We start from the raw sequence: 25,937 nt of genomic DNA, 5'->3' as shown, positions 1-25,937 counted from the left end.
TGGGAGCACAAGGGTTAAAAAACGGGGGGGGGCAGCATGTCAGAGGGGGTTAAAAAATAAGGGGGGGGCACAGAGGGGTTAAAAAACGGGAAAGCAGCATGTCAAAGGGGTTAAAAACGGGGGAAGCAGCATGTCAGAGGGGTTAAAAAAATGAGGGGGAGCACAGAGGGGTTAAAAAACGGGAAAGCAGCATGTCAGAGGGGTTAAAAATGAGTGGGGGCACAGAGGGGTTAAAAACGGGGAAGCAGCATGTCAGAGGGGTTAAAAATTGAGGGGGGAGCACAGAGTGGTTAAAAAACGGGGAGAAGCAGCATGTCAGAGGGGTTAAAAATGAGGGGGAGCACAGAGGGGTTAAAAAATGGGGAAAGCAGCATGTCAGAGGGGTTAAAAAAATGAGTGGGGGCACAGAGGGGGTTAAAAAATGGGAAAGCAGCATGTCAGAGGGGTTAAAAATTGAGGGGGGAGCACAGAGGGGTTAAAAAACGGGGAAAGCAGCATGTCAGAGGGGTTAAAAAATGAGGGGGAGCACAGAGGGGGTTAAAAAATGGGAAGCAGCATGTCAGAGGGGTTTAAAAAATGAGTGGGGGCACAGAGGGGTTAAAAAATGGGGAAAGCAGCATGTCAGAGGGGTTAAAATTGAGGGGGGGAGCACAGAGGGGTTAAAAAACGGGAAGCAGCATGTCAGAGGGGGTTAAAAAATGAGAGGGGCACAGATGGGTTAAAAAATGGGAAAGCAGCATGTCAGAGGGGTTAAAAATTGAGGGGGGAGCACAGAGGGTTAAAAAATGGGAAAGCAGCATGACAGAGGGGGTGAAAAAATGAGAGGGGCACAGATGGGTTAAAAAACGGGGCAGTATGGCACAGTGGGGTTAATAAACAGGGGTCAGCATGGCACAGTGGGGTTAAAAAATGGTGGGCAGCATGACACAGTGGGGTTACAAAGGGGGGGGGGGGGAGGCATGGCACAGTGGGATTGAAAAGGGGGGGAGCAGCATAGTATAGTCTGATGAAGGGGAGCCAGATGAAGGGGGGCAAAAACAGCATGGAGGGCACAGTGTGATCATAAGGCATGGCGATGATGAAGGGGGCACATTATTGTAATATTGGAGCTGGAGGAAGGCCTAATTATTAATCGTGGGTGCTATTGATTTAACGCTGGGGCTGGCTGTAATTTTCTAAATGTAGCCATTTTTTTTTCAAAATAGGTCCTTTAACATTTCTGGATCCGGACAAGCCACAACTAAAGAAAGCAGCAGCCACAGGTGGAGAAAGTGAGAAGAACAGGTAGGAGAGAGCAGCACAGTGTGTGAAATGTTGTGATTCTAGTAGGGGACAATACCAATTTTTGGTGAATGTTGTGTCCAATGTAAGGTGTAGGCCAAGACTGAAACTGTTTGTGTACACACTGCATTGTTTGTATACTACCCTGTGGTGGTAGATGTCCTGAAAGTCAGGAGTGCTTAAACATATGTGACGCTCCGGCGAATTGAGAGCCTAGTGGTTTTTATGTTAGCCACGCCCCAATGGCACGTTTGCCACGCCCCCCAAATGCATGACCGCACCTCCCAAAATTTTTGCACTGCCGTTTGGCTAGCCACGCCCCTGAATATATGACCATATACCTAATCTTTTTTGCGCCGCTGTAAGGCGGCGCAAAAAAATTTTGGGGCTTACTTCACTATGAGGGGGGGCCCCATGAATTTGTTGTACCCGGGCCCTGAATTCTTCTTGGCAGCCCTGGGTAGAGTAGACAGGAGAGCAGAAGAGGTAAAGACATGGGGAGAGGAGAACAGGGGGCACAGGGGTGGGGGAGAGAAGAACAGGGGGCACAGGGGGCACAGGGGAGGGAGGGAGCATACACAGGAGAGCAGAAGAGGTAAACACATGGGTGAGAGGAGAACAGGGGGGCACAGGGGGCACAGGGGTGGGAGGGAGAGTACACAAGAGAGCAGAAGGGGTAAAGACATGGGGAGAGGAGAACAGGGGGCAGAGGGGTGGTGGGAGGGAGAGTACACAGGAGAGCAGAAGAGGTAAACACATGGGAGAGGAGAACAGGGGGCACAGAGGTGGGAGGGAGAGTACACAGGGGAGCAGAAGGGGTAACCACATGGGAAGAGGAGAACAGTGGGAACAGGGGGCACAGGGGTGGGAGGGAGAGTACACAGGAGAGCAGAAGGGGTAAAGACATTGGGAGAGGAGAACAGGGGGCACAGGGGTGGGAGGGAGAGTACACAGGGGAGCAGAAGGGGTAACGACATGGGAAGAGGAGAACAGGGGGAACAGGGAGCACAGGGGTGGGAGGGAGAGTACACAGGAGAGCAGAAGGGGTAAAGACATTGGGAGAGGAGAACTGGGGGCACAGGGGTGGGAGGGAGAATACACAGGAGAGCAGAAGAGGTAAACACATGGGGAGAGAAGAACAGGGGGCACAGGGGTGGGAGGGAGAGTACACAGGAGAGCAGAAGAGGTAAACACATGGGGAGAGGAGAACAGGGGGCACAGGGGTGGGAGGGAGAGTAACACAGGAGAGCAGAAGGGGTAAAGACCTGGGGAGAGGAGAACAGGGGTGGGAGGGTGAGTACACAGGAGAGCAGAAGGGGGTAAAGACATGGGAGAGGAGAACAGGGGGCACAGGGGTGGGAGGGAGAGTACACAGGGGAGCAGAAGGGGTAACGACATGGGAAGAGGAGAACAGGGGGCACAGAGGTGGGAGGGAGAGTACACAGGAGAGCAGAAGGGGGTAAAGACCTGGGGAGAGGAGAACAGGGGTGGGAGGGTGAGTACACAGGAGAGCAGAAGGGGTAAAGACATGGGGAGAGGAGAACAGGGGTGGGAGGGAAGTACACAGGGGAGCAGAAGGGGTAAAGACATGGGGAGAGGAGAACAGGGAGCACAGGGGTGGGAGTGAGAGTACACAGTAAAGCAGAAGGGGTAACGACATGGGGAGAGGAGACAAGGAGCACAGGGTGGGAGGGAGCATACACAAGAGAGCAGAAGGGGTAAAGACATGGGGAGAGAAGAACAGGGGGCACAGGGGTGGGGGAGAGGAGAACAGGGAGCACAGGGGTGGGAGGGAGAATACACAGGAGAGCAGAAGAGGTAACAACATGGGGAGAGAAGAACAAAGAGCACAGGAGTGGGAAAAAGAGTAGACAGGAGAGCAGAAGGGGTAAACACATGGGGAGAGAAGAACAGGGAGCACAGAGTGGGAGGGAGAGTAGACAGGAGAGCAGAAGGGGTATAGACATGGGGAGAGGAGAACAGGGGGCACAGGAGTGGCAGGGAGAGTAGACAGGAGAGCAGAAGGGGTAAAGACATGGGGAGAGGAGAACAGGGGGGCACAGGGGTGGGAGGGAGAATACACAGGAGAGCAGAAGAGGTAACAACATGGGGAGAGAAGAACAAAGAGCACAGGAGTGGGAGGGAGAGTAGACAGGAGAGCAGAAGGGGTATAGACATGGGGAGAGGAGAACAGGGGGCACAGGAGTGGCAGGGAGAGTAGACAGGAGAGCAGAAGGGGTAAAGACATGGGGAGAGGAGAACAGGGGGCACAGGGGTGGGAGGGAGAATACACAGGAGAGCAGAAGAGGTAACAACATGGGGAGAGAAGAACAAAGAGCACAGGAGTGGGAGGGAGAGTAGACAGGAGAGCAGAAGGGGTAAAGACATGGGGAGAGGAGAACAGGGGGCACAGGATTGGGAGGGAGAGTACACAGGAGAGCAGAAGGGGGTAAAGACATGGGGAGAGGAGAACAGGGGGCACAGGATTGGGAGGGAGAGTACACAGGAGAGCAGAAGGGGTAAAGACATGGGGAGAGGAGAACAGGGGGGCACAGGGGTGGGGGGAGTTACTATCTGTAATATTTGTTATTCACCTTCATAACTACTCATTAGGAAGTTAATATTTGTTTGAAGCAGATGCTGTAATACCAGTATACCAGACACTGATTCTATGCAGAATAATAAGAAAATACAATTACCATCTGCCAGATAACACAATCTCCCCTCTTTACTTTCTCTTACTTAAACACACCATTAGTGGTTAGAGACCAGGTGGAACGCACAACCCGGAAGTCTGGTGGAACACAGAACCCGGAAGTCTGGTGGAACACACAACCCGGAAGTCTGGTGGAACGCACAATCAGGAAGTCAGGTGGACCGCACAGACCGGAAGTCGGCGTGTAACATCTTCCGGGTGAGAGGAGGCAGTGGCTGGCAGGGGTAAGTACATAGATATATAATGATACACATATAACACAGATACAGGATGATGAAGGTGTTAGGTCAGATGTATGAGGATGTGGAGCAGGAATTAGGAGGCTGCACCCACCTCATAGTCTCCTATCTCCCCCCTCAGCCCCATCATATCAGTGTATGTCTGCCCACAGCATCCTAATGCCCACCTCATGCCCTCATAGTGCCCACTGCCCAGCCTGCTGATGCCCACCTTATATCCTCTGTATACACCTCATAGCCAGGTCATGTCCACCTTATATCCTCTGTATACATCATAGCCAGGTCATGTCCACCTTATATCCTCTGTATACACATCATAGCCAGGTCATGTCCACCTTATATCCTCTGTATACACATCATAGCCAGGTCATGTCCACCTTATATCCTCTGTATACACATCATAGCCAGGGCATGTCCACCTTATATCCTCTGTATACACATCATAGCCAGGTCATGTCCACCTTATATCCTCTGTATACACATCATAGCCAGGTCATGCCCACCTTCTATCCTCTATACACATCATACCCAGGTCATGTCCACCTTATATCCTCTATACACATCATACCCAGGTCATGTCCACCTTATATCCTCTATACACATCATAGCCAGGTCATGTCCACCTTATATCCTCTGTATACACATCATAGCCAGGTCATGTCCACCTTATATCCTCTGTATACACCTCATAGCCAGGTCATGTCCACCTTATATCCTCTGTATACATCATAGCCAGGTCATGTCCACCTTATATCCTCTGTATACACATCATAGCCAGGTCATGTCCACCTTATATCCTCTGTATACACATCATAGCCAGGGCATGTCCACCTTATATCCTCTGTATACACATCATAGCCAGGTCATGTCCACCTTATATCCTCTGTATACACATCATAGCCAGGTCATGCCCACCTTCTATCCTCTATACACATCATACCCAGGTCATGTCCACCTTATATCCTCTATACACATCATACCCAGGTCATGTCCACCTTATATCCTCTATACACATCATAGCAGGTCATGTCCACCTTATATCCTCTGTATACACATCATAGCCACGTCATGTCCACCTTATATCCTCTGTATACACATCATAGCCAGGTCATGCCCAACTTATATCCTCTGTATACACCTTATAGCCAGGTCATGTCCACCTTATATCCTCTGTATACACATCATAGCCAGGTCATGCCCACCTTATATCCTCTGTATACACATAGCCAGGTCATGTCCACCTTATATCCTCTGTATACACATCATAGCCAGGTCATGCCCACCTTATATCCTCTGTATACACATCATAGCCAGGTCATGCCCACCTTATATCCTCTGTATACATCATAGCCAGGTCATGTCCACCTTATATCCTCTGTATACACATCATAGCCAGGTCATGTCCACCTTATATCCTCTGTATACACATCATAGCCAGGTCATGGCCACCTTATATCCTCTGTATACACATCATAGCCAGGTCATGTCCACCTTATATCCTCTGTATACACCTCATAGCCAGGTCATGTCCACCTTATATCCTCTGTATACACCTTATAGCCAGGTCATGTCCATCTTATATCCTCTGTATACACATCATAGCCAGGTCATGTCCACCTTATATCCTCTGTATACACATCATAGCCAGGGCATGTCCACCTTATATCCTCTGTATACACATCATAGCCAGGTCATGTCCACCTTATATCCTCTGTATACACATCATAGCCAGGTCATGCCCACCTTATATCCTCTATACACATCATACCCAGGTCATGTCCACCTTATATCCTCTATACACATCATACCCAGGTCATGTCCACCTTATATCCTCTATACACATCATAGCCAGGTCATGTCCACCTTATATCCTCTGTATACACATCATAGCCACGTCATGTCCACCTTATATCCTCTGTATACACATCATAGCCAGGTCATGCCCAACTTATATCCTCTGTATACACCTTATAGCCAGGTCATGTCCACCTTATATCTTCTGTATACACATCATAGCCAGGTCATGCCCACCTTATATCCTCTGTATACACATCATAGCCAGGTCATGTCCACCTTATATCCTCTGTATACACATCATAGCCAGGTCATGCCCACCTTATATCCTCTGTATACACATCATAGCCAGGTCATGCCCACCTTATATCCTCTGTATACACATCATAGCCAGGTCATGTCCACCTTATATCCTCTGTATACACATCATAGCCACGTCATGTCCACCTTATATCCTCTGTACACACATCATACCCAGGTCATGTCCACCTTATATCCTCTGTACACACATCATACCCAGGTCATGTCCACCTTATATCCTCTGTATACACATCATAGCCAGGTCATGTCCACCTTATATCCTCTGTATACACATCATAGCCAGGTCATGTCCACCTTATATCCTCTGTATACACATCATAGCCAGGTCATGTCCACCTTATATCCTCTGTATACACATCATAGCCAGGTCATGCCCACCTTATATCCTCTGTATACACATCATAGCCAGGTCATGTCCACCTTATATCCTCTGTATACACATCATAGCCAGGTCATGTCCACCTTATATCCTCTGTACACATCATAGCCAGGTCATGTCCACCTTATATCCTCTGTACACATCATAGCCAGGTCATGTCCACCTTATATCCTCTGTACACACATCATAGCCAGGTCATGTCCACCTTATATCCTCTGTATACACATCATAGCCAGGTCATGTCCACCTTATATCCTCTGTATACACATCATAGCCAGGTCATGCCCACCTTATATCCTCTGTATACACCTCATAGCCAGGTCATGCCCACCTTATATCCTCTGTATACACATCCATGCCAGGTCATGCCCACCTTATATCCTCTGTACACATCATAGCCACGTCATGTCCACCTTATATCCTCTGTATACACATCATAGCCAGGTCATGTCCACCTTATATCCTCTGTACACATCATAGCCAGGTCATGTCCACCTTATATCCTCTGTATACACATCATAGCCAGGTCATGTCCACCTTATATCCTCTGTATACACATCATAGCCAGGTCATGTCCACCTTATATCCTCTGTATACACATCATAGCCAGGTCATGTCCACCTTATATCCTCTGTATTCACATCATAGCCACGTCATGTCCACCTTATATCCTCTGTATACACATCATAGCCAGGTCATGGCCACCTTATATCCTCTGTATACACATCATAGCCAGGTCATGTCCACCTTATATCCTCTGTATACACATCATAGCCAGGTCATGTCCACCTTATATCCTCTGTATACACCTCATAGCCAGGTCATGTCCACCTTATATCCTCTGTATACACATCATAGCCAGGTCATGCCCACCTTATATCCTCTGTATACACCTCATAGCCAGGTCATGCCCACCTTATATCCTCTGTATACACATCATTGCCAGGTCATGCCCACCTTATATCCTCTGTACACATCATAGCCACGTCATGTCCACCTTATATCCTCTGTATACACCTCATAGCCAGGTCATGTCCACCTTATATCCTCTGTATACACCTCATAGCCAGGTCATGTCCACCTTATTTCCTCTGTATACACCTCATAGCCAGGTCATGCCCACCTTATATCCTCTGTATACACATCATAGCCAGGTCATGTCCACCTTATATCCTCTGTACATATCATAGCCACGTCATGTCCACCTTATATCCTCTGTATACACCTCATAGCCAGGTCATGTCCACCTTATATCCTCTGTATACACCTCATAGCCAGGTCATGTCCACCTTATATCCTCTGTACACACATCATAGCCAGGTCATGTCCACCTTATATCCTCTGTATACACATCATAGCCAGGTCATGCCCACCTTATATCCTCTGTATATACATCATAGCCAGGTCATGCCTACCTTATATCCTCTGTATACACATCGTAGCCAGGTCATGTCCACCTTATATCCTCTGTATACACATCATAGCCAGGTCATGTCCACCTTATTTCCTCTGTATACACCTCATAGCCAGGTCATGCCCACCTTATATCCTCTGTATACACATCATAGCCACGTCATGTCCACCTTATATCCTCTGTATACACATCATAGCCAGGTCATGCCCACCTTATATCCTCTGTATACACATCATAGCCAGGTCATGTCCACCTTATATCCTCTGTACACACATCATAGCCAGGTCATGTCCACCTTATATCCTCTGTATACACATCATAGCCACGTCATGTCCACCTTATATCCTCTGTATACACATCATAGCCACGTCATGTCCACCTTATATCCTCTGTATACACATCATAGCCAGGTCATGTCCACCTTATATCCTCTGTATACACATCATAGCCAGGTCATGTCCACCTTATATCCTCTGTACAGATCATAGCCAGGTCATGTCCACCTTATATCCTCTGTACACATCATAGCCAGGTCATGTCCACCTTATATCCTCTGTATACACATCATAGCCAGGTCATGTCCACCTTATATCCTCTGTATACACATCATAGCCAGGTCATGCCCACCTTATATCCTCTGTATACACATCATAGCCACGTCATGTCCACCTTATATCCTCTGTATACACATCATAGCCAGGTCATGCCCACCTTATATCCTCTGTATACACATCATAGCCAGGTCATGTCCACCTTATATCCTCTGTATACACATCATAGCCAGGTCATGTCCACCTTATATCCTCTGTATACACATCATAGCCAGGTCATGGCCACCTTATATCCTCTGTATACACATCATAGCCAGGTCATGTCCACCTTATATCCTCTGTATACACATCATAGCCAGGTCATGTCCACCTTATATCCTCTGTATACACCTCATAGCCAGGTCATGTCCACCTTATATCCTCTGTATACACATCATAGCCAGGTCATGCCCACCTTATATCCTCTGTATACACCTCATAGCCAGGTCATGCCCACCTTATATCCTCTGTATACACATCCATGCCAGGTCATGCCCACCTTATATCCTCTGTACACATCATAGCCACGTCATGTCCACCTTATATCCTCTGTATACACCTCATAGCCAGGTCATGTCCACCTTATATCCTCTGTATATACCTCATAGCCAGGTCATGTCCACCTTATTTCCTCTGTATACACCTCATAGCCAGGTCATGTCCACCTTATATCCTCTGTATACACATCATAGCCAGGTCATGCCCACCTTATATCCTCTGTACATATCATAGCCACGTCATGTCCACCTTATATCCTCTGTATACACCTCATAGCCAGGTCATGTCCACCTTATATCCTCTGTATACACCTCATAGCCAGGTCATGTCCACCTTATATCCTCTGTACACACATCATAGCCAGGTCATGTCCACCTTATATCCTCTGTATACACATCATAGCCAGGTCATGCCCACCTTATATCCTCTGTATATACATCATAGCCAGGTCATGCCTACCTTATATCCTCTGTATACACATCGTAGCCAGGTCATGTCCACCTTATATCCTCTGTATACACCTCATAGCCAGGTCATGTCCACCTTATATCCTCTGTATACACCTCATAGCCAGGTCATGTCCACCTTATATCCTCTGTATACACATCATAGCCAGGTCATGTCCACCTTATTTCCTCTGTATACACCTCATAGCCAGGTCATGCCCACCTTATATCCTCTGTATACACATCATAGCCACGTCATGTCCACCTTATATCCTCTGTATACACATCATAGCCAGGTCATGCCCACCTTATATCCTCTGTATACACATCATAGCCAGGTCATGTCCACCTTATATCCTCTGTACACACATCATAGCCAGGTCATGTCCACCTTATATCCTCTGTATATACATCATAGCCAGGTCATGTCCACCTTATATCCTCTGTATACACATCATAGCCAGGTCATGTCCACCTTATATCCTCTGTATACACATCATAGCCAGGTCATGTCCACCTTATTTCCTCTGTATACACCTCATAGCCAGGTCATGCCCACCTTATATCCTCTGTATACACATCATAGCCACGTCATGTCCACCTTATATCCTCTGTATACACATCATAGCCAGGTCATGTCCACCTTATATCCTCTGTATACACATCATAGCCAGGTCATGTCCACCTTATATCCTCTGTATACACCTCATAGCCAGGTCATGTCCACCTTATATCCTCTGTATACACATCATAGCCAGGTCATGCCCACCTTATATCCTCTGTATACACCTCATAGCCAGGTCATGCCCACCTTATATCCTCTGTATACACATCCATGCCAGGTCATGCCCACCTTATATCCTCTGTACACATCATAGCCACGTCATGTCCACCTTATATCCTCTGTATACACATCATAGCCACGTCATGTCCACCTTATATCCTCTGTATACACATCATAGCCAGGTCATGCCCACCTTATATCCTCTGTATACACATCATAGCCAGGTCATGTCCACCTTATATCCTCTGTACACACATCATAGCCAGGTCATGTCCACCTTATATCCTCTGTATATACATCATAGCCAGGTCATGTCCACCTTATATCCTCTGTATACACATCATAGCCAGGTCATGTCCACCTTATATCCTCTGTATACACATCATAGCCAGGTCATGTCCACCTTATTTCCTCTGTATACACCTCATAGCCAGGTCATGCCCACCTTATATCCTCTGTATACACATCATAGCCACGTCATGTCCACCTTATATCCTCTGTATACACATCATAGCCAGGTCATGTCCACCTTATATCCTCTGTATACACATCATAGCCAGGTCATGTCCACCTTATATCCTCTGTATACACCTCATAGCCAGGTCATGTCCACCTTATATCCTCTGTATACACATCATAGCCAGGTCATGCCCACCTTATATCCTCTGTATACACCTCATAGCCAGGTCATGCCCACCTTATATCCTCTGTATACACATCCATGCCAGGTCATGCCCACCTTATATCCTCTGTACACATCATAGCCACGTCATGTCCACCTTATATCCTCTGTATACACCTCATAGCCAGGTCATGTCCACCTTATATCCTCTGTATATACCTCATAGCCAGGTCATGTCCACCTTATTTCCTCTGTATACACCTCATAGCCAGGTCATGCCCACCTTATATCCTCTGTATACACATCATAGCCAGGTCATGCCCACCTTATATCCTCTGTACATATCATAGCCACGTCATGTCCACCTTATATCCTCTGTATACACATCATAGCCAGGTCATGTCCACCTTATATCCTCTGTATACACCTCATAGCCAGGTCATGTCCACCTTATATCCTCTGTATACACATCATAGCCAGGTCATGTCCACCTTATTTCCTCTGTATACACCTCATAGCCAGGTCATGCCCACCTTATATCCTCTGTATACACATCATAGCCACGTCATGTCCACCTTATATCCTCTGTATACACATCATAGCCAGGTCATGCCCACCTTATATCCTCTGTATACACATCATAGCCAGGTCATGTCCACCTTATATCCTCTGTACACACATCATAGCCAGGTCATGTCCACCTTATATCCTCTGTATATACATCATAGCCAGGTCATGTCCACCTTATATCCTCTGTATACACATCATAGCCAGGTCATGTCCACCTTATATCCTCTGTATACACATCATAGCCAGGTCATGTCCACCTTATTTCCTCTGTATACACCTCATAGCCAGGTCATGCCCACCTTATATCCTCTGTATACACATCATAGCCACGTCATGTCCACCTTATATCCTCTGTACACACATCATACCCAGGTCATGTCCACCTTATATCCTCTGTATACACCTCATAGCCAGGTCATGTCCACCTTATATCCTCTGTATACACCTCATAGCCAGGTCATGCCCACCTTATATCCTCTGTATACACATCATAGCCACGTCATGTCCACCTTATATCCTCTGTATACACATCATAGCCAGGTCATGGCCACCTTATATCCTCTGTATACACACCATAGCCAGGTCATGTCCACCTTATATCCTCTGTATACACTTCATAGCCAGGTCATGTCCACCTTATATCCTCTGTATACACCTCATAGCCAGGTCATGTCCACCTTATATCCTCTGTATACACATCATAGCCAGGTCATGCCCACCTTATATCCTCTGTATACACCTCATAGCCAGGTCATGCCCACCTTATATCCTCTGTATACACATCATTGCCAGGTCATGCCCACCTTATATCCTCTGTACACATCATAGCCACGTCATGTCCACCTTATATCCTCTGTATACACCTCATAGCCAGGTCATGTCCACCTTATATCCTCTGTATACACCTCATAGCCAGGTCATGTCCACCTTATTTCCTCTGTATACACATCATAGCCAGGTCATGTCCACCTTATATCCTCTGTACATATCATAGCCACGTCATGTCCACCTTATATCCTCTGTATACACCTCATAGCCAGGTCATGTCCACCTTATATCCTCTGTATACACCCCATAGCCAGGTCATGTCCACCTTATATCCTCTGTACACACATCATAGCCAGGTCATGTCCAACTTATATCCTCTGTATACACATCATAGCCAGGTCATGCCCACCTTATATCCTCTGTATATACATCATAGCCAGGTCATGCCTACCTTATATCCTCTGTATACACATCGTAGCCAGGTCATGTCCACCTTATATCCTCTGTATACACATCATAGCCAGGTCATGTCCACCTTATTTCCTCTGTATACACCTCATAGCCAGGTCATGCCCACCTTATATCCTCTGTATACACATCATAGACACGTCATGTCCACCTTATATCCTCTGTATACACATCATAGCCAGGTCATGCCCACCTTATATCCTCTGTATACACATCATAGCCAGGTCATGTCCACCTTATATCCTCTGTACACACATCATAGCCAGGTCATGTCCACCTTATATCCTCTGTATACACATCATAGCCAGGTCATGTCCACCTTATATCCTCTGTATACACATCATAGCCAGGTCATGTCCACCTTATATCCTCTGTATACACATCATAGCCAGGTCATGTCCACCTTATTTCCTCTGTATACACCTCATAGCCAGGTCATGCCCACCTTATATCCTCTGTATACACATCATAGCCACGTCATGTCCACCTTATATCCTCTGTACACACATCATACCCAGGTCATGTCCACCTTATATCCTCTGTATACACCTCATAGCCAGGTCATGTCCACCTTATATCCTCTGTATACACCTCATAGCCAGGTCATGCCCACCTTATATCCTCTGTATACACATCATAGCCACGTCATGTCCACCTTATATCCTCTGTATACACATCATAGCCACGTCATGTCCACCTTATATCCTCTGTACATATCATAGCCACGTGCATGTCCACCTTATATCACTCCTGTATTACGACCTCATAGTCCTGGTCATGTCCAGCCTTATATCCTCTTGTATACAGCGCGTCATAGCCATGTCAGTCAACTTATATCCCTCTTGTACACACATCATAGCCAGGGGGGGGGGTGGTCATGTTCACTCTTATATCCGTCTGTAATACACATCAATAGCCAGGTTCATGTCCACCTGTATTTCATCCACCTTATATCCTCTGTATACACCTCATAGCCAGGTCATGTCCACCTTATATCCTCTGTATACACCTCATAGCCAGGTCATGCCCACCTTATATCCTCTGTATACACATCATAGCCACGTCATGTCCACCTTATATCCTCTGTATACACATCATAGCCACGTCATGTCCACCTTATATCCTCTGTATACACATCATAGCCAGGTCATGTCCACCTTATATCCTCTGTATACACCTCATAGCCAGGTCATGTCCACCTTATATCCTCTGTACACACATCATAGCCAGGTCATGTCCACCTTATATCCTCTGTATACACATCATAGCCAGGTCATGCCCACCTTATATCCTCTGTATATACATCATAGCCAGGTCATGCCCACCTTATATCCTCTGTATACACATCATAGCCAGGTCATGCCCACCTTATATCCTCTGTACACACCTCATAGCCAGGTCATGCCCACCTTATTTCCTCTGTATACACATCATAGCCAGGTCATGTCCACCTTATTTCCTCTGTATACACCTCATAGCCAGGTCATGTCCACCTTATATCCTCTGTACACATCATAGCCAGGTCATGTTCACCTTATATCCTCTGTATACACATCATAGCCAGGTCATGTCCACCTTATTTCCTCTGTATACACCTCATAGCCAGGTCATGTCCATCTTATATCCTCTGTATACACCTCATAGCCAGGTCATGTCCACCTTATATCATCTGTATACACATCATAGCCACGTCATGCCCACCTTATATCCTCTGTATACACATCATAGCCACGTCATGTCCACCTTATATCCTCTGTATACACATCATAGCCAGGTCATGCCCACCTTATATCCTCTGTATACACATCATAGCCACGTCATGTCCACCTTATATCCTCTGTATACACATCATAGCCAGGTCATGTCCACCTTATATCCTCTGTATACACATCATAGCCAGGTCATGCCCACCTTATATCCTCTGTATACACATCATAGCCAGGTCATGTCCACCTTATATCCTCTGTATACACATCATAGCCAGGTCATGCCCACCTTATATCCTCTGTATACACATCATAGCCAGGTCATGTCCACTTATATCCTCTGTATACACATCATAGCCAGGTCATGCCCACCTTATATCCTCTGTACACACATCATAGCCAGGTCATGTCCACCTTATATCCTCTGTATATACATCATAGCCAGGTCATGTCCACCTTATATCCTCTGTATATACATCATAGCTAGGTCATGTCCACTTATATCCTCTGTATACACCTCATAGCCAGGTCATGTCCACCTTATATCCTCTGTATACACATCATAGCCAGGTCATGCCCACCTTATATCCTCTGTATACACATCATAGCCAGGTCATGTCCACCTTATGTCCTCTGTATACACATCATAGCCAGGTCATGTCCACCTTATGTCCTCTGTATACACATCATAGCCAGATCATGCCCACCTTATATCCTCTGTATACACATCATAGCCAGGTCATGTCCACCTTATATCCTCTGTATACACATCATAGCCAGGTCATGTCCACTTATATCCTCTGTACACATCATAGCTACGTCATGTCCACCTTATATCCTCTGTATACACCTCATAGCCAGGTCATGCCCACCTTATATCCTCTGTATACACATCATAGCCAGGTCATGCCCACCTTATATCCTCTGTATACACATCATAGCCAGGTCATGCCCACCTTATATCCTCTGTACACACATCATAGCCAGGTCATGTCCACCTTATATCCTCTGTATACACATCATAGCCAGGTCATGTCCACCTTATATCCTCTGTATACACCTCATAGCCAGGTCATGTCCACCTTATATCCTCTGTATACACATCATAGCCAGGTCATGTCCACCTTATATCCTCTGTATACACATCATAGCCAGGTCATGCCCACTTATAGCCTCATAATACTTACGTTACAGCTTATAATTCCTTTAGACGTAATAAACAAGTTTTGTTTATTTTATTGGGGTGTATTATGTTACATGTCTGTGAATGTTTTATCTTTATTGCTGTACAATCTTATTGTGAGAGGTTCTACTTACTTTCACTGTCCTGCCATCTTCCGGGTCCCCATCGCTATGAGTCCCCTATTTTGGTCCAGCCCCCACCAACACGTCATCTATCTGTTTTGATCTGTTCAAACCCAATGATACACCAATGTGTGCCGGCTGTAGACAGAGGACTCAGAACAGGGGGCCCTGAAGATGGCCTGAGCTGCGGGAGAGGTAAATGCTATACAGGGTCTACAGGAAATGTTTATAGATAGAGAATATGTGTTGTGTTTGTAGAATATATACTATATTCTGCACAATTAACACGTAAACAACAACTTCAAATAGGTTCAGTTCCATGTATCTTTTTATTGTTTTCTCTGTCAATACACAGGATTACACAGTGGTGAAGAAGACATCTGGTGAGTGTGAGACACCCAGCAGCCATCCCTGTGTGTCAGGAGGATTGAGCAGGACCCAGAGCCCCATCACGGTGCCTCCACCTCACTGACTGATACATGACAGAGACAATGACCAGAAGATCCTGGAACTGACCAACAAGATCACTCAGCTGCTGACTGGAGAGGTGACTGCTGGGAATGGGACATTATACAGTAACACCAGGGGATGTGTCTGGGTGATGACCATTGTGTGTGTCAGGTTCCTATAAGGTGGATGATGTCACTGTCTATCTCTCCATGCAGGAGGGGGAGTATTTAGAAGGACACAAGGGTCTGTACAAGGACGTGATGATGGAGAATCACCAGCCCCTCACATCACTGGGTAAGAGGAGACTCATTAATAAAATAAGTAGAGAGCAGTTTTGAGGGTCAATTAGATACACATATTAGCTGATAATCACATATAAACAATGTGTTCAGTCACTGTGTGTCTCCTACAGATGGATCCAGTAACAGAAATACCCCAGAGAGATGTCCTCGTCCTCTTTATTCACAGGATTGTACAGAGGAAAATCACAGTGTCCCACAGGAGTATCAGGTAGATGGGATTTAGGGTCTCACCAAATTCAAAAATAGCTAAGTAACCTCTCACTATATGATCTGTAGAGAAGCTGTGTAGGGTCTTAAACAGCAATATTCTATTGCTTTATTTCAGTTAATAAAATCAGACATTGTTATTTTATTGGTTATTTAGGGTGAAGATCTGACTGATATTAAGGTAGAAGTTATAGAGGGAGAAGAAGAGACGTATGTGAGGGGTGATCAGCAGTGTAAGGAGGAGGAAATCCCTACAGATATCAGCACAGGTGAGCAGTGTTCTCCCCAGAAAATGTTTCCAGCTGGGTGACATTAAAAAGTAACTGGGTGGGGGCAGTTGTAATACTTTGCAAAAATATTGAAAAATGTTGGAGGTTATTACCCAAACCATTGGAACAAGGATGGAACCCTCTCACTGTAGTCATGTTACGCAGCACATCGTCAATATTACATTGAAAAAATAAAGGAAGAGAAGGGCGCAGAAATGTAATGTTGATAGATCAATATATGACTCGTATAATGGTGTATAAACCTACTAAGGATAGAAGAATGGTAGGAGGATTAAATTGCGAAGATAAGGAGAAGGCCACAAATTAATAAAATAAATTATAATCAAAAAATAATTAAGCAATTAAAAAACAAAAATGGACTATAAATAAATAATAAAATAGACACGTGTAAGCACTGTAATGTTTGATATAATGTTATATTATTATTATTAGTATTAGCCTCTATAGGGCGCCTCAAAATTTCTGCAGCGTCGTACAGAGACAGACAAAGACCATACAGTTTACCCTGTCCAGAAACATTATACAAATACTACCAGGACTTCAAACATTCCAAACATAGCTTGTATAGTGAAGTAGGAGCAGAAGACGAGATAGAGAAATAAGAGGCAAGAGGGACCTGCTCTACGAGCTTACATCCTAGAGGGACGGCAAACAGACAGGAGGCACAGGGGGAGTCAGAGGAGGGGATCAAGCGCCAGAGAGGGTGGGGTAATCAAGTATGGATAGAAGATTATGTGGGTGACTGGTTGGCTTTGAGGAAAAGATGAGTTTTGAGTGCCTGTTGGAAGGAGCACAAATTAGGGGAGCGTGGGAAGTTGTTTTAATGAAGATGGGCAGCCCGGGAAAAGTCTTGGATTCTGGAGTGGAAGAGGTGATCATGGTGGAGGAGAAGTGACGGTCATTGGCCAACCGCAGGGAACGGGATGGAGTGTGAATGGAGAAGAGGTTAGAAATGTATGGTGCAGTGGAGTGGGAGAGGGCCTTGTAGGTGAGTGTGAGTAGTTTGGAAAGGATTCTGTAGGGGAAGGGGAGCCAGTGAAGAGCGAGGCAGAGAGGGGAGGCAGAAGAGGAAGATGAATCTTGCAGCCGCTTTGAGTATAGACCTGAGGAGGGCGAGGGGGAGGCCAGTGAGAAGAAGGTTACAGTAGTCAATATGGGATATGATGAGAGCATGGATGATGGTTTTGGTGGCATTCTGGGATAGGAAGGTCCGGATATGGGCGATGTTCCGAATTTGGAAGCGACAGGATTGGGCTCTATTGCTTGATTATATGCGTAACCGGAGCCACTTTGAAAGTTGTTGGAACACAAAGGAAATTCTTACCTTAGAGGTCCCTAGTGTAGATATTCCTAGCCCTTAATCTTCTAATGTTCGGCTGCCGGATCAAGCAAATTTGTTTGTTTTCCTCTGTCTTCACCGTGTATGGAATGTGAAAGTGCGTCAGTGGAACGCAAGAGGACGATGGCTGGGAGGTGTCATAATACACTTTGCTTCAACGCATTTCATCCAACTAGCGAACTTTATCAAGGATGAATACTTAGTATAGATGAGGCTATTAATAATCCCGCCTCTTTATGTGATTGGATAAAATTTCCTTTCTTAGTTAAAATCTATAAAATATAATAAAATTGAATTAAAAATGATATTAAAATAATAGCTAAAGTGCCAATCACATGTCCTAAATAGAAAAGATTTTTATATAAGGATAAAAATAAGTGGAAAAACTGAAACGAAAACACAAACAAATAAAATTGACGATGAAAACAAAATTATTAGTGAAAAATAACACAACAAACATCCTAATACAGGTGTACGGGTATGCTAGAGGGAGTGAAGCTGTTGAAACCCGCATTATAGAGAGGAATTTCTTCTATATACAAATGTTCTTTTATATTTTTAGGAAAGAGCACAGCTCAAAGTCACTGTTTAGACCATATGGGATCATCGTTTTCATTAAATAGATCCACTTAGTTTCAGTGCACCATATATTCTCCAGGTAGTCTTCACCTCTCCATAACGTCTACACGTGCTGGATCCCTATAAATATCAATTCTTTTGGATTGCACTTTTGGTTGTTTACAAAACGATTGCAGACATTGTGTGTCTTTAAGCTGCTTCTGATGTTAGAAATGTGTTCAGCATTCCTGATTTTTAAGGTGTGGAATATTCATGCAAAGACACCCTATTAAATGCGGTAACTGAGTACAAGGTTCACACAACACTAATCATCATGAGGAAGAAAAGGATTTTATTTCATTTTATTCCCTTTGTGAGAATCTGAGGACTCGTTGGATAATATTTCATAAATTATACAATGTGGGTAATAAATAAATATCATGAACATTCTAAAGAGAATCATCTGAATATAGTGAGAGATCAACTACATCTCATACCCAGCTAATCGGGGGGAATTTGTAGCAACATTTAGAAAAATGTACTTACCTGAGGTCTGGAAAGGTTCCTAGGTGAGAATAAGATTCAAATAAATATCTATAAAAAGATCTGGAACAAAAAATCACAAGATATAAAAATAACAGCTTGAAAATGATGTTTATATAGTGTTAAGAATAAGAAATACAACCCCTGATGGATGTATATGAGGAAAGGATAATATCATATTGCTTTTGGATGCCCTACAATTATTTCAAGAGATAATGGAAATAATGTTGTAGGTTAGTCAAGATGACAAAATAAAATAAAATATTGGCATGAATATTTCATGATTATAATATAAATTGGCATCATATCTATAGAGTCATTATATATATAAGGATTGGATACATATGACATATAATTTATTGATACATGGGGACCAACTAACTAAATTTAGGACTAAATACAGGAATAACAACAGATGGAGATAAAGATTCTTAGAAACTAGATAATATAAAAGCTGTAACTACATACTGTTTCTGAAGAATACTTTGTATAGAGTCCCTTTAATGTGATTGTTGCCATTCTATGTTATAATATTATAGTACAACTCACTAATTACATTTTTTCACTAGTTTTTAATTCACACTTTAATCACTAAGAAGGTTAGATGATACAAAATATAATTCTTAAACAATTAATAATAAACACTTTATTCAAAAACTTAATCACTTTAAATAGGTATTTATCACGTTTTTACAATGTATTTTACAGTTCACTATTTATTCAATTTTAATACTTCATTTAATGAACTTTCAAATATTTATATTAATTATTAATATTACTTATATTAGTATTAAATAACATACAATATTTAATAAGAATTGGAGGGTTCCTGGTAAGAGGTTCCTTATGTAGAACGTTTAGTGTTACATATGTGTGGTATGTCAGATTACATACATCAGATTTCTGTCTAATTTGTGTAATATCATCATTCTTTGTGTCTTCTAAATCCCTATGAAATTTCTTTTGTTTTCTGCTGCTAATTTCCTTTTCCAATTCGTTAAAGTAGACAGTTGTTTAAAGTCCTTCATATCCCTGAGTGATATGAAATGTTGATCTAATGTTTCAATCAAGACTTTGATGGATTCAAGAGACAATGATCTGTCTTCTATAATTAGTTTAACAAGTTGTTTCGAACAATTGTCTAACGTTTGATTCCATTTTCTGTAAAATTCTTTCTGATGTGGAATGAAAGTGGGGTTCTTTGGTATATTTAGCCCTCTTGGGGCAATATCTTTAACCCATATATTTTGTGAGGATGATAATTTCTCACCATTGTCTGGTTTCTGCTATGCATAATTTCACAAAGTGTAGCTATAGTGAACAGAAATCATCCTTATAGTTATAATTAATGTAGGATAGTGAGTGCTGCTCGCCACATGTGGAATTAGTAACTTTGGAACAAGGTTGTTTAATTTTGTTTTATTTTAATTGATTTTATTAATTTGTGGCATTCTCATTATCGTCATCATTTATCCCTCCTACCATTCTTATTAGTGTAGTTTATACCCCATTATATGAGTCATATATTTATCTATCAGCGTTATAATTCGGCACCCTCTTTCTTTTCTTATTGCCCACACCTACCTGTTGTAGTGGTCAGACTAGTGATCGGTGGTCTAACACACACTGCTGGCCGTAGTGCTCACATAGTGCCTGTTATAGGAGAAACAGTGGTTTATTCTATTATATAAGGACTTTGTTGGGTAAGTAATAAACACTTATTATAGAAAGGAGTCACATATTCTCTTTGTTCAGGCACTACAACAATCTCCTCTGACAGTAACAACTAATGAGGAAAAGTATTTGCCCAGTGGGGGAGTCAGGATCCATCAGCCCCTATTAGACTCCTGCTCTCCTCCTCACATCATATCATTGTGCTACCAGCCCAGAGATCTGACCAGTCTCCTCCCCACACTCTCTGGTAATTCTCATACATCAGGAGCCATCAGCCCCTATTAGACTCCTGCTCTCCTCCTCACATCATATCATTGTGCTACCAGCCCAGAGATCTGACCAGTCTCCTCCCCACACTCTGGTGATTCTCATACATCAGGAGCCATCAGTCCCTATTAGACTCCTGCTCTCCTCCTCACATCATATCATTGTGCTACCAGCCCAGAGATCTGACCAGTCTCCTCCCCACACTCTCTGGTGATTCTCATACATCAGGAGCCATCAGTCCCTATTAGACTCCTGCTCTCCTCCTCACATCATATCATTGTGCTACCAGCCCAGAGATCTGACCAGTCTCCTCCCCACACTCTCTTGTGATTCTCATACATCAGGAGCCATCAGCCCCTATTAGACTTCTGCTCTCCTCCTCACATCATATCATTGTGTTACCAGCCCAGAGATCTGACTAGTCTCCTCCCACACTCTCTGGTGATTCTCATACATCAGGAGCCATCAGCCCCTATTAGACTCCTGCTCTCCTCACATCATATCATTGTGCTACCAGCCCAGAGATCTGACCAGTCTCCTCCCCACTCTCTCTGGTGATTCTCATACATCAGGAGCCATCAGCCCCTATTAGACTCCTGCTCTCCTCACATCATATCATTGTGCTACCAGCCCAGAGATCTGACCAGTCTCCTCCCCACACTCTCTTGTGATTCTCATACATCAGGAGCCATCAGCCCCTATTAGACTCCTGCTCTCCTCCTCACATCATATCATTGTGCTACCAGCCCAGAGATCTGACCAGTCTCCTCCCCACACTCTGGTGATTCTCATACATCAGGAGCCATCAGTCCCTATTAGACTTCTGCTCTCCTCCTCACATCATATCATTGTGCTACCAGCCCAGAGATCTGACCAGTCTCCTCCCCACACTCTCTTGTGATTCTCATACATCAGGAGCCATCAGCCCCTATTAGACTCCTGCTCTCCTTCTCACATGATATCATTGTGCTACCAGCCCAGAGATCTGACCAGTCTCCTCCCCACACTCTCTGGTGATTCTCATACATCAGTAGAAGGGACATCACCATACTGATTCCATCACTGATCAGTGGGATAAGACCCAGTGTGACATTACATATTATCCTCCATGCGTAATAATACCTGAATGTTTGATTTTCAGTATGTGTATATTAACAGTGCAATTGTAAATCAAAATAGATGATTCCCCTCACCCTAAGTTCACACACAACTCATCGAAACACACATCTCACAAAAACTCCACCATCTAGCACACAAGTAACTACTATTTCTCTGTATCTTTCTTCTGCTGTTGTCCATTTGTGCCATGCTTCATTCTCCCACTCTACCTGATGTCCCCTCTGCTTTGTGCCATCATCATTTGGTGTTGCTATTTCCTTCTTTGTTATACTGTTCTGTTCTGCTCTCCTACCCTCTCAGTGCTTGTCTACACTGAAGTGTCTGCCTTGTTGACCAGAGGGACATATAAGCTGCTTCACTGTTTTCTTTTGATACGTATGTGTCCATCTGGAGAACTTTGAGTAGTGTAAATGCATGACTGGGACTTGCTGCTAAGTTATCTCAAGTCTACTCTGCTTCCAGTGTTTGTGTGTGATGACGGTGTCTGGATGGGCATTGTGGTTGGATTGGCTAACTTCCTATCCTATGATGTTGGGTAGCACAAATGTATGCTTGGGAAATGTTACAAACCAGAATCCATGTTTTGGTTGGAGTTGTCCAATGTGACTGTGCAATTTGCATGTCATTGTGACTGGGTCTATGTAATGTGCTTGGTAATGTGGTTGTGTTATATTTTAAGCCAATGTTTTATCTGTTCAATAAAATACTAATTTTTCTGTTTCTACATTTTGTAATTGTAATGAAGTGCTAGTAGTTTGCAAATTGAAAAGAAACAACTAAATATCTTGAACACACTATTAAAAATTATAATAAAATGAGCTCCTCACTGTAAAAAAAAAAGTTGTAAAGTTACATACATTTCTTTCATTTCCAACAGATGGACGCAAATGCAAGAATTCTTCGGAGGGATGTCACATTATTTCTCTAGACTTTAAAATACAAGATAACAACATCGCACAAGAGTCTCCAGAACAAAACTTTACTACCCTAAATATACATCCAGTACTTCACAGTACAGTTCTATCACCTGCTCCCTCTACTCATGAGGAATGTTCTTATAACTCAGATATTGTTAAACGTAGAACCGATTATATAAGTGATACAATCGTTCATTTTTCTGAATGTGAAAGTTCTATACCTCAGACAGTATTTGTTAGACATCAAATAATTCACACAGGTGAGAAACAATTACCATGTTCTGAGTGTGGGAAATGTTTTAGACATAAATCAATGCTAATTAGACATCAGAGAATTCACACATGTGAGAAACCTTTCTTATGCTCTGAGTGTGGGAAATACTTTTCACAAAAATCACAACTTATTCAACATCAGAGATCTCACACAGGTGAGAAACCATTTCTGTGTTCTGAGTGTGGGAAACGGTTTACACAAAAATGGCAACTTATTGGACATCAGAGATCTCACACAGGAGAGCAACCTTTTCCATGTTCTGAGTGTGAAAAATCTTTTACTTATAAATCAGCTCTTGTTAGACATCAGATAATCCACACAGGTGAGAAAACATTTCCATGTTCTGAATGTGGGAAATATTTTAGACAGAAATCAGATCTTGCTGAACATCAGAGAATTCACACAGGTGAGAAACCATTTCCATGTTCTGAGTGTGAAAAATCTTTTACTTATAAATCAGCTCTTGTTAGACATCAGACTATCCACACAGGTGAGGATTCATTTTCGTGTTCGGAGTGTGGTAAATGTTTTACACATAAATCAGGTCTTGACACACATCAGAGAATTCACACAGGTGAGAAACCATTTCTGTGTTCTGAGTGTGGGAAATATTTTAGACAGAAATCAGATCTTGTTACACATCAGAGAATTCACACAGGTGAGAAACCATTTTCATGTTCTGAATGTGGGAAATGTTTTACACAGAAATCACATCTTTATACACATCAGAAAATTCACACAGGATAAAAACAATTTCTGTGAGCTGATAGACATAATATTGAGTTGCTGAAATACTCCAAATATTTTAAATCAAAATATGATTAGAATAGGCCTCAATTCATTCACTCAAATGTATATCGGCATCACTTAGTTGTGGCGGGTAATTCATATCTCCAGTAACGCTGTATATTAGCACAATATAATTTAATTACCATCCACAAACATAGGTGTCATAATACTGGAAGGAATCACTCGTGTGAAACTTATTATCTCCACAGTAGTAACAGACCACATTGTTGTTATATATGGTCCTAATATATAATCCCGGCAATGGGCTGGAGATATAATGTGGGAACTTGGACTCTTACATTATTTTTCTTCTACTCTGTAAATAAAGGTCTGTGATGGTTCATATAATTAGTCCTGTAATCTGTTACTGTCTCACTGGGAGTCATTTACGAAGCTACAATAATGTGGTTTCACAATGCTAACGCAATGTAGTGATGCAATGTGGGTATTTTTGTAATTATGCTCCCACTTATACAGGTACATGTGTTTATTTATGGGTTAATATACTTCTACAGGATGAGCAGAGTGGATCAGGGCATGCCTTGTTCAGGGTGGTCTCCCTCATGTACCTTTTATTGCACCCACATGTGACAACAAGATTTTGTCTTGCAGGGGAAGATGTATAAATGAGCTTCAAAGGATTCCTTTACGAGGACCTTTCTGGTTTATAGGGTAGATGCAGCTGAAAACAGACTACAATTGTGCACATGCTTAGAGGGGACAGCAGTCAGGACCTAGCGGAGTCTTTACTCTTTCCACCATGTGCAGTTACATCTCAGCTTCCAACAGCAGAACATGGGTGTACACTTCTGTATGTGCTGGCCCAGTAAAGAGCAGTATTTGTGTATAAATGCTCTGTGGGGCTGTATTTATTAAGTTTGGTAAAGGATCTCCAGTGGATCCAGCAAGTATCTGGTTGGGTTTTCCTGATGAAAGCATTGCTGGTAAATGGATTTTATCTGCTTCCAGCAGCCGGAAGTCTTGTACCTTCTAGGTAGTAGATGAAATCTCTCATCTTCTCTTTGGACTTGATTAAGAATGTTAAGACATTTGTTTAATTGACAATTTGATGGCTCCTTTCATTTACATATTGGTCAAAATAAATGGTGAGATGGTCTGTATCATGGCAGACAGAATACTGATGGCCTTCAACTTCTTCATGTAACGGATGTTTTCCTTAGATGATCCCTCCATTGGCTATAGATGAGGTCATGTTGGGATTAGTAAGGTGAGGGACCTTTGTCATCTTGCTAACATCCGGAATGGATAAGGAATCTTTAGCGATGGATTAAGAAAGGTGTAAGACT

At 43.5% G+C, this 25,937-nt stretch overlaps 3 protein-coding genes across 27 annotated transcripts in view; 2 read left to right on the top strand and 1 right to left on the bottom strand.

Annotated features, from left to right (window-relative positions):
• The window catches only part of LOC142160072 (uncharacterized), a 1,559,230-nt gene that overhangs the window by 171,105 nt on the left and 1,362,188 nt on the right, over window positions 1-25,937 (bottom strand). The window lies entirely within an intron of this gene.
• Window positions 1-25,937, top strand: part of LOC142160107 (uncharacterized) — a 208,708-nt gene that overhangs the window by 130,846 nt on the left and 51,925 nt on the right. The window lies entirely within an intron of this gene.
• On the top strand, window positions 4,100-25,506 carry LOC142160124 (uncharacterized). 2 transcript variants are annotated; one of them, XM_075215089.1, is made up of 6 exons: window positions 4,100-4,221; window positions 16,304-16,448; window positions 16,567-16,645; window positions 16,764-16,861; window positions 17,018-17,129; window positions 23,528-25,506. In XM_075215089.1, exons 3-6 carry the CDS (start codon window positions 16,612-16,614, stop codon window positions 24,586-24,588), a joined length of 1,305 nt encoding a protein of 434 aa, XP_075071190.1. In that variant the 5' UTR covers window positions 4,100-4,221; window positions 16,304-16,448; window positions 16,567-16,611; the 3' UTR covers window positions 24,589-25,506. The 2 variants fall into 2 exon arrangements, with proteins under 2 accessions (XP_075071190.1, XP_075071191.1); XM_075215090.1 differs by lacking the exons at window positions 4,100-4,221; window positions 16,304-16,448; window positions 17,018-17,129 and having other exon boundaries at window positions 16,594-16,645.

This window comes from Mixophyes fleayi, chromosome 6 (assembly GCF_038048845.1).
Source record: "Mixophyes fleayi isolate aMixFle1 chromosome 6, aMixFle1.hap1, whole genome shotgun sequence".
In the NCBI taxonomy this organism is placed as follows: domain Eukaryota; kingdom Metazoa; phylum Chordata; class Amphibia; order Anura; family Limnodynastidae; genus Mixophyes; species Mixophyes fleayi.
Note: the sequence above shows the minus strand (reverse complement) of the source record. Positions and strands in the feature narration are given on the sequence as shown.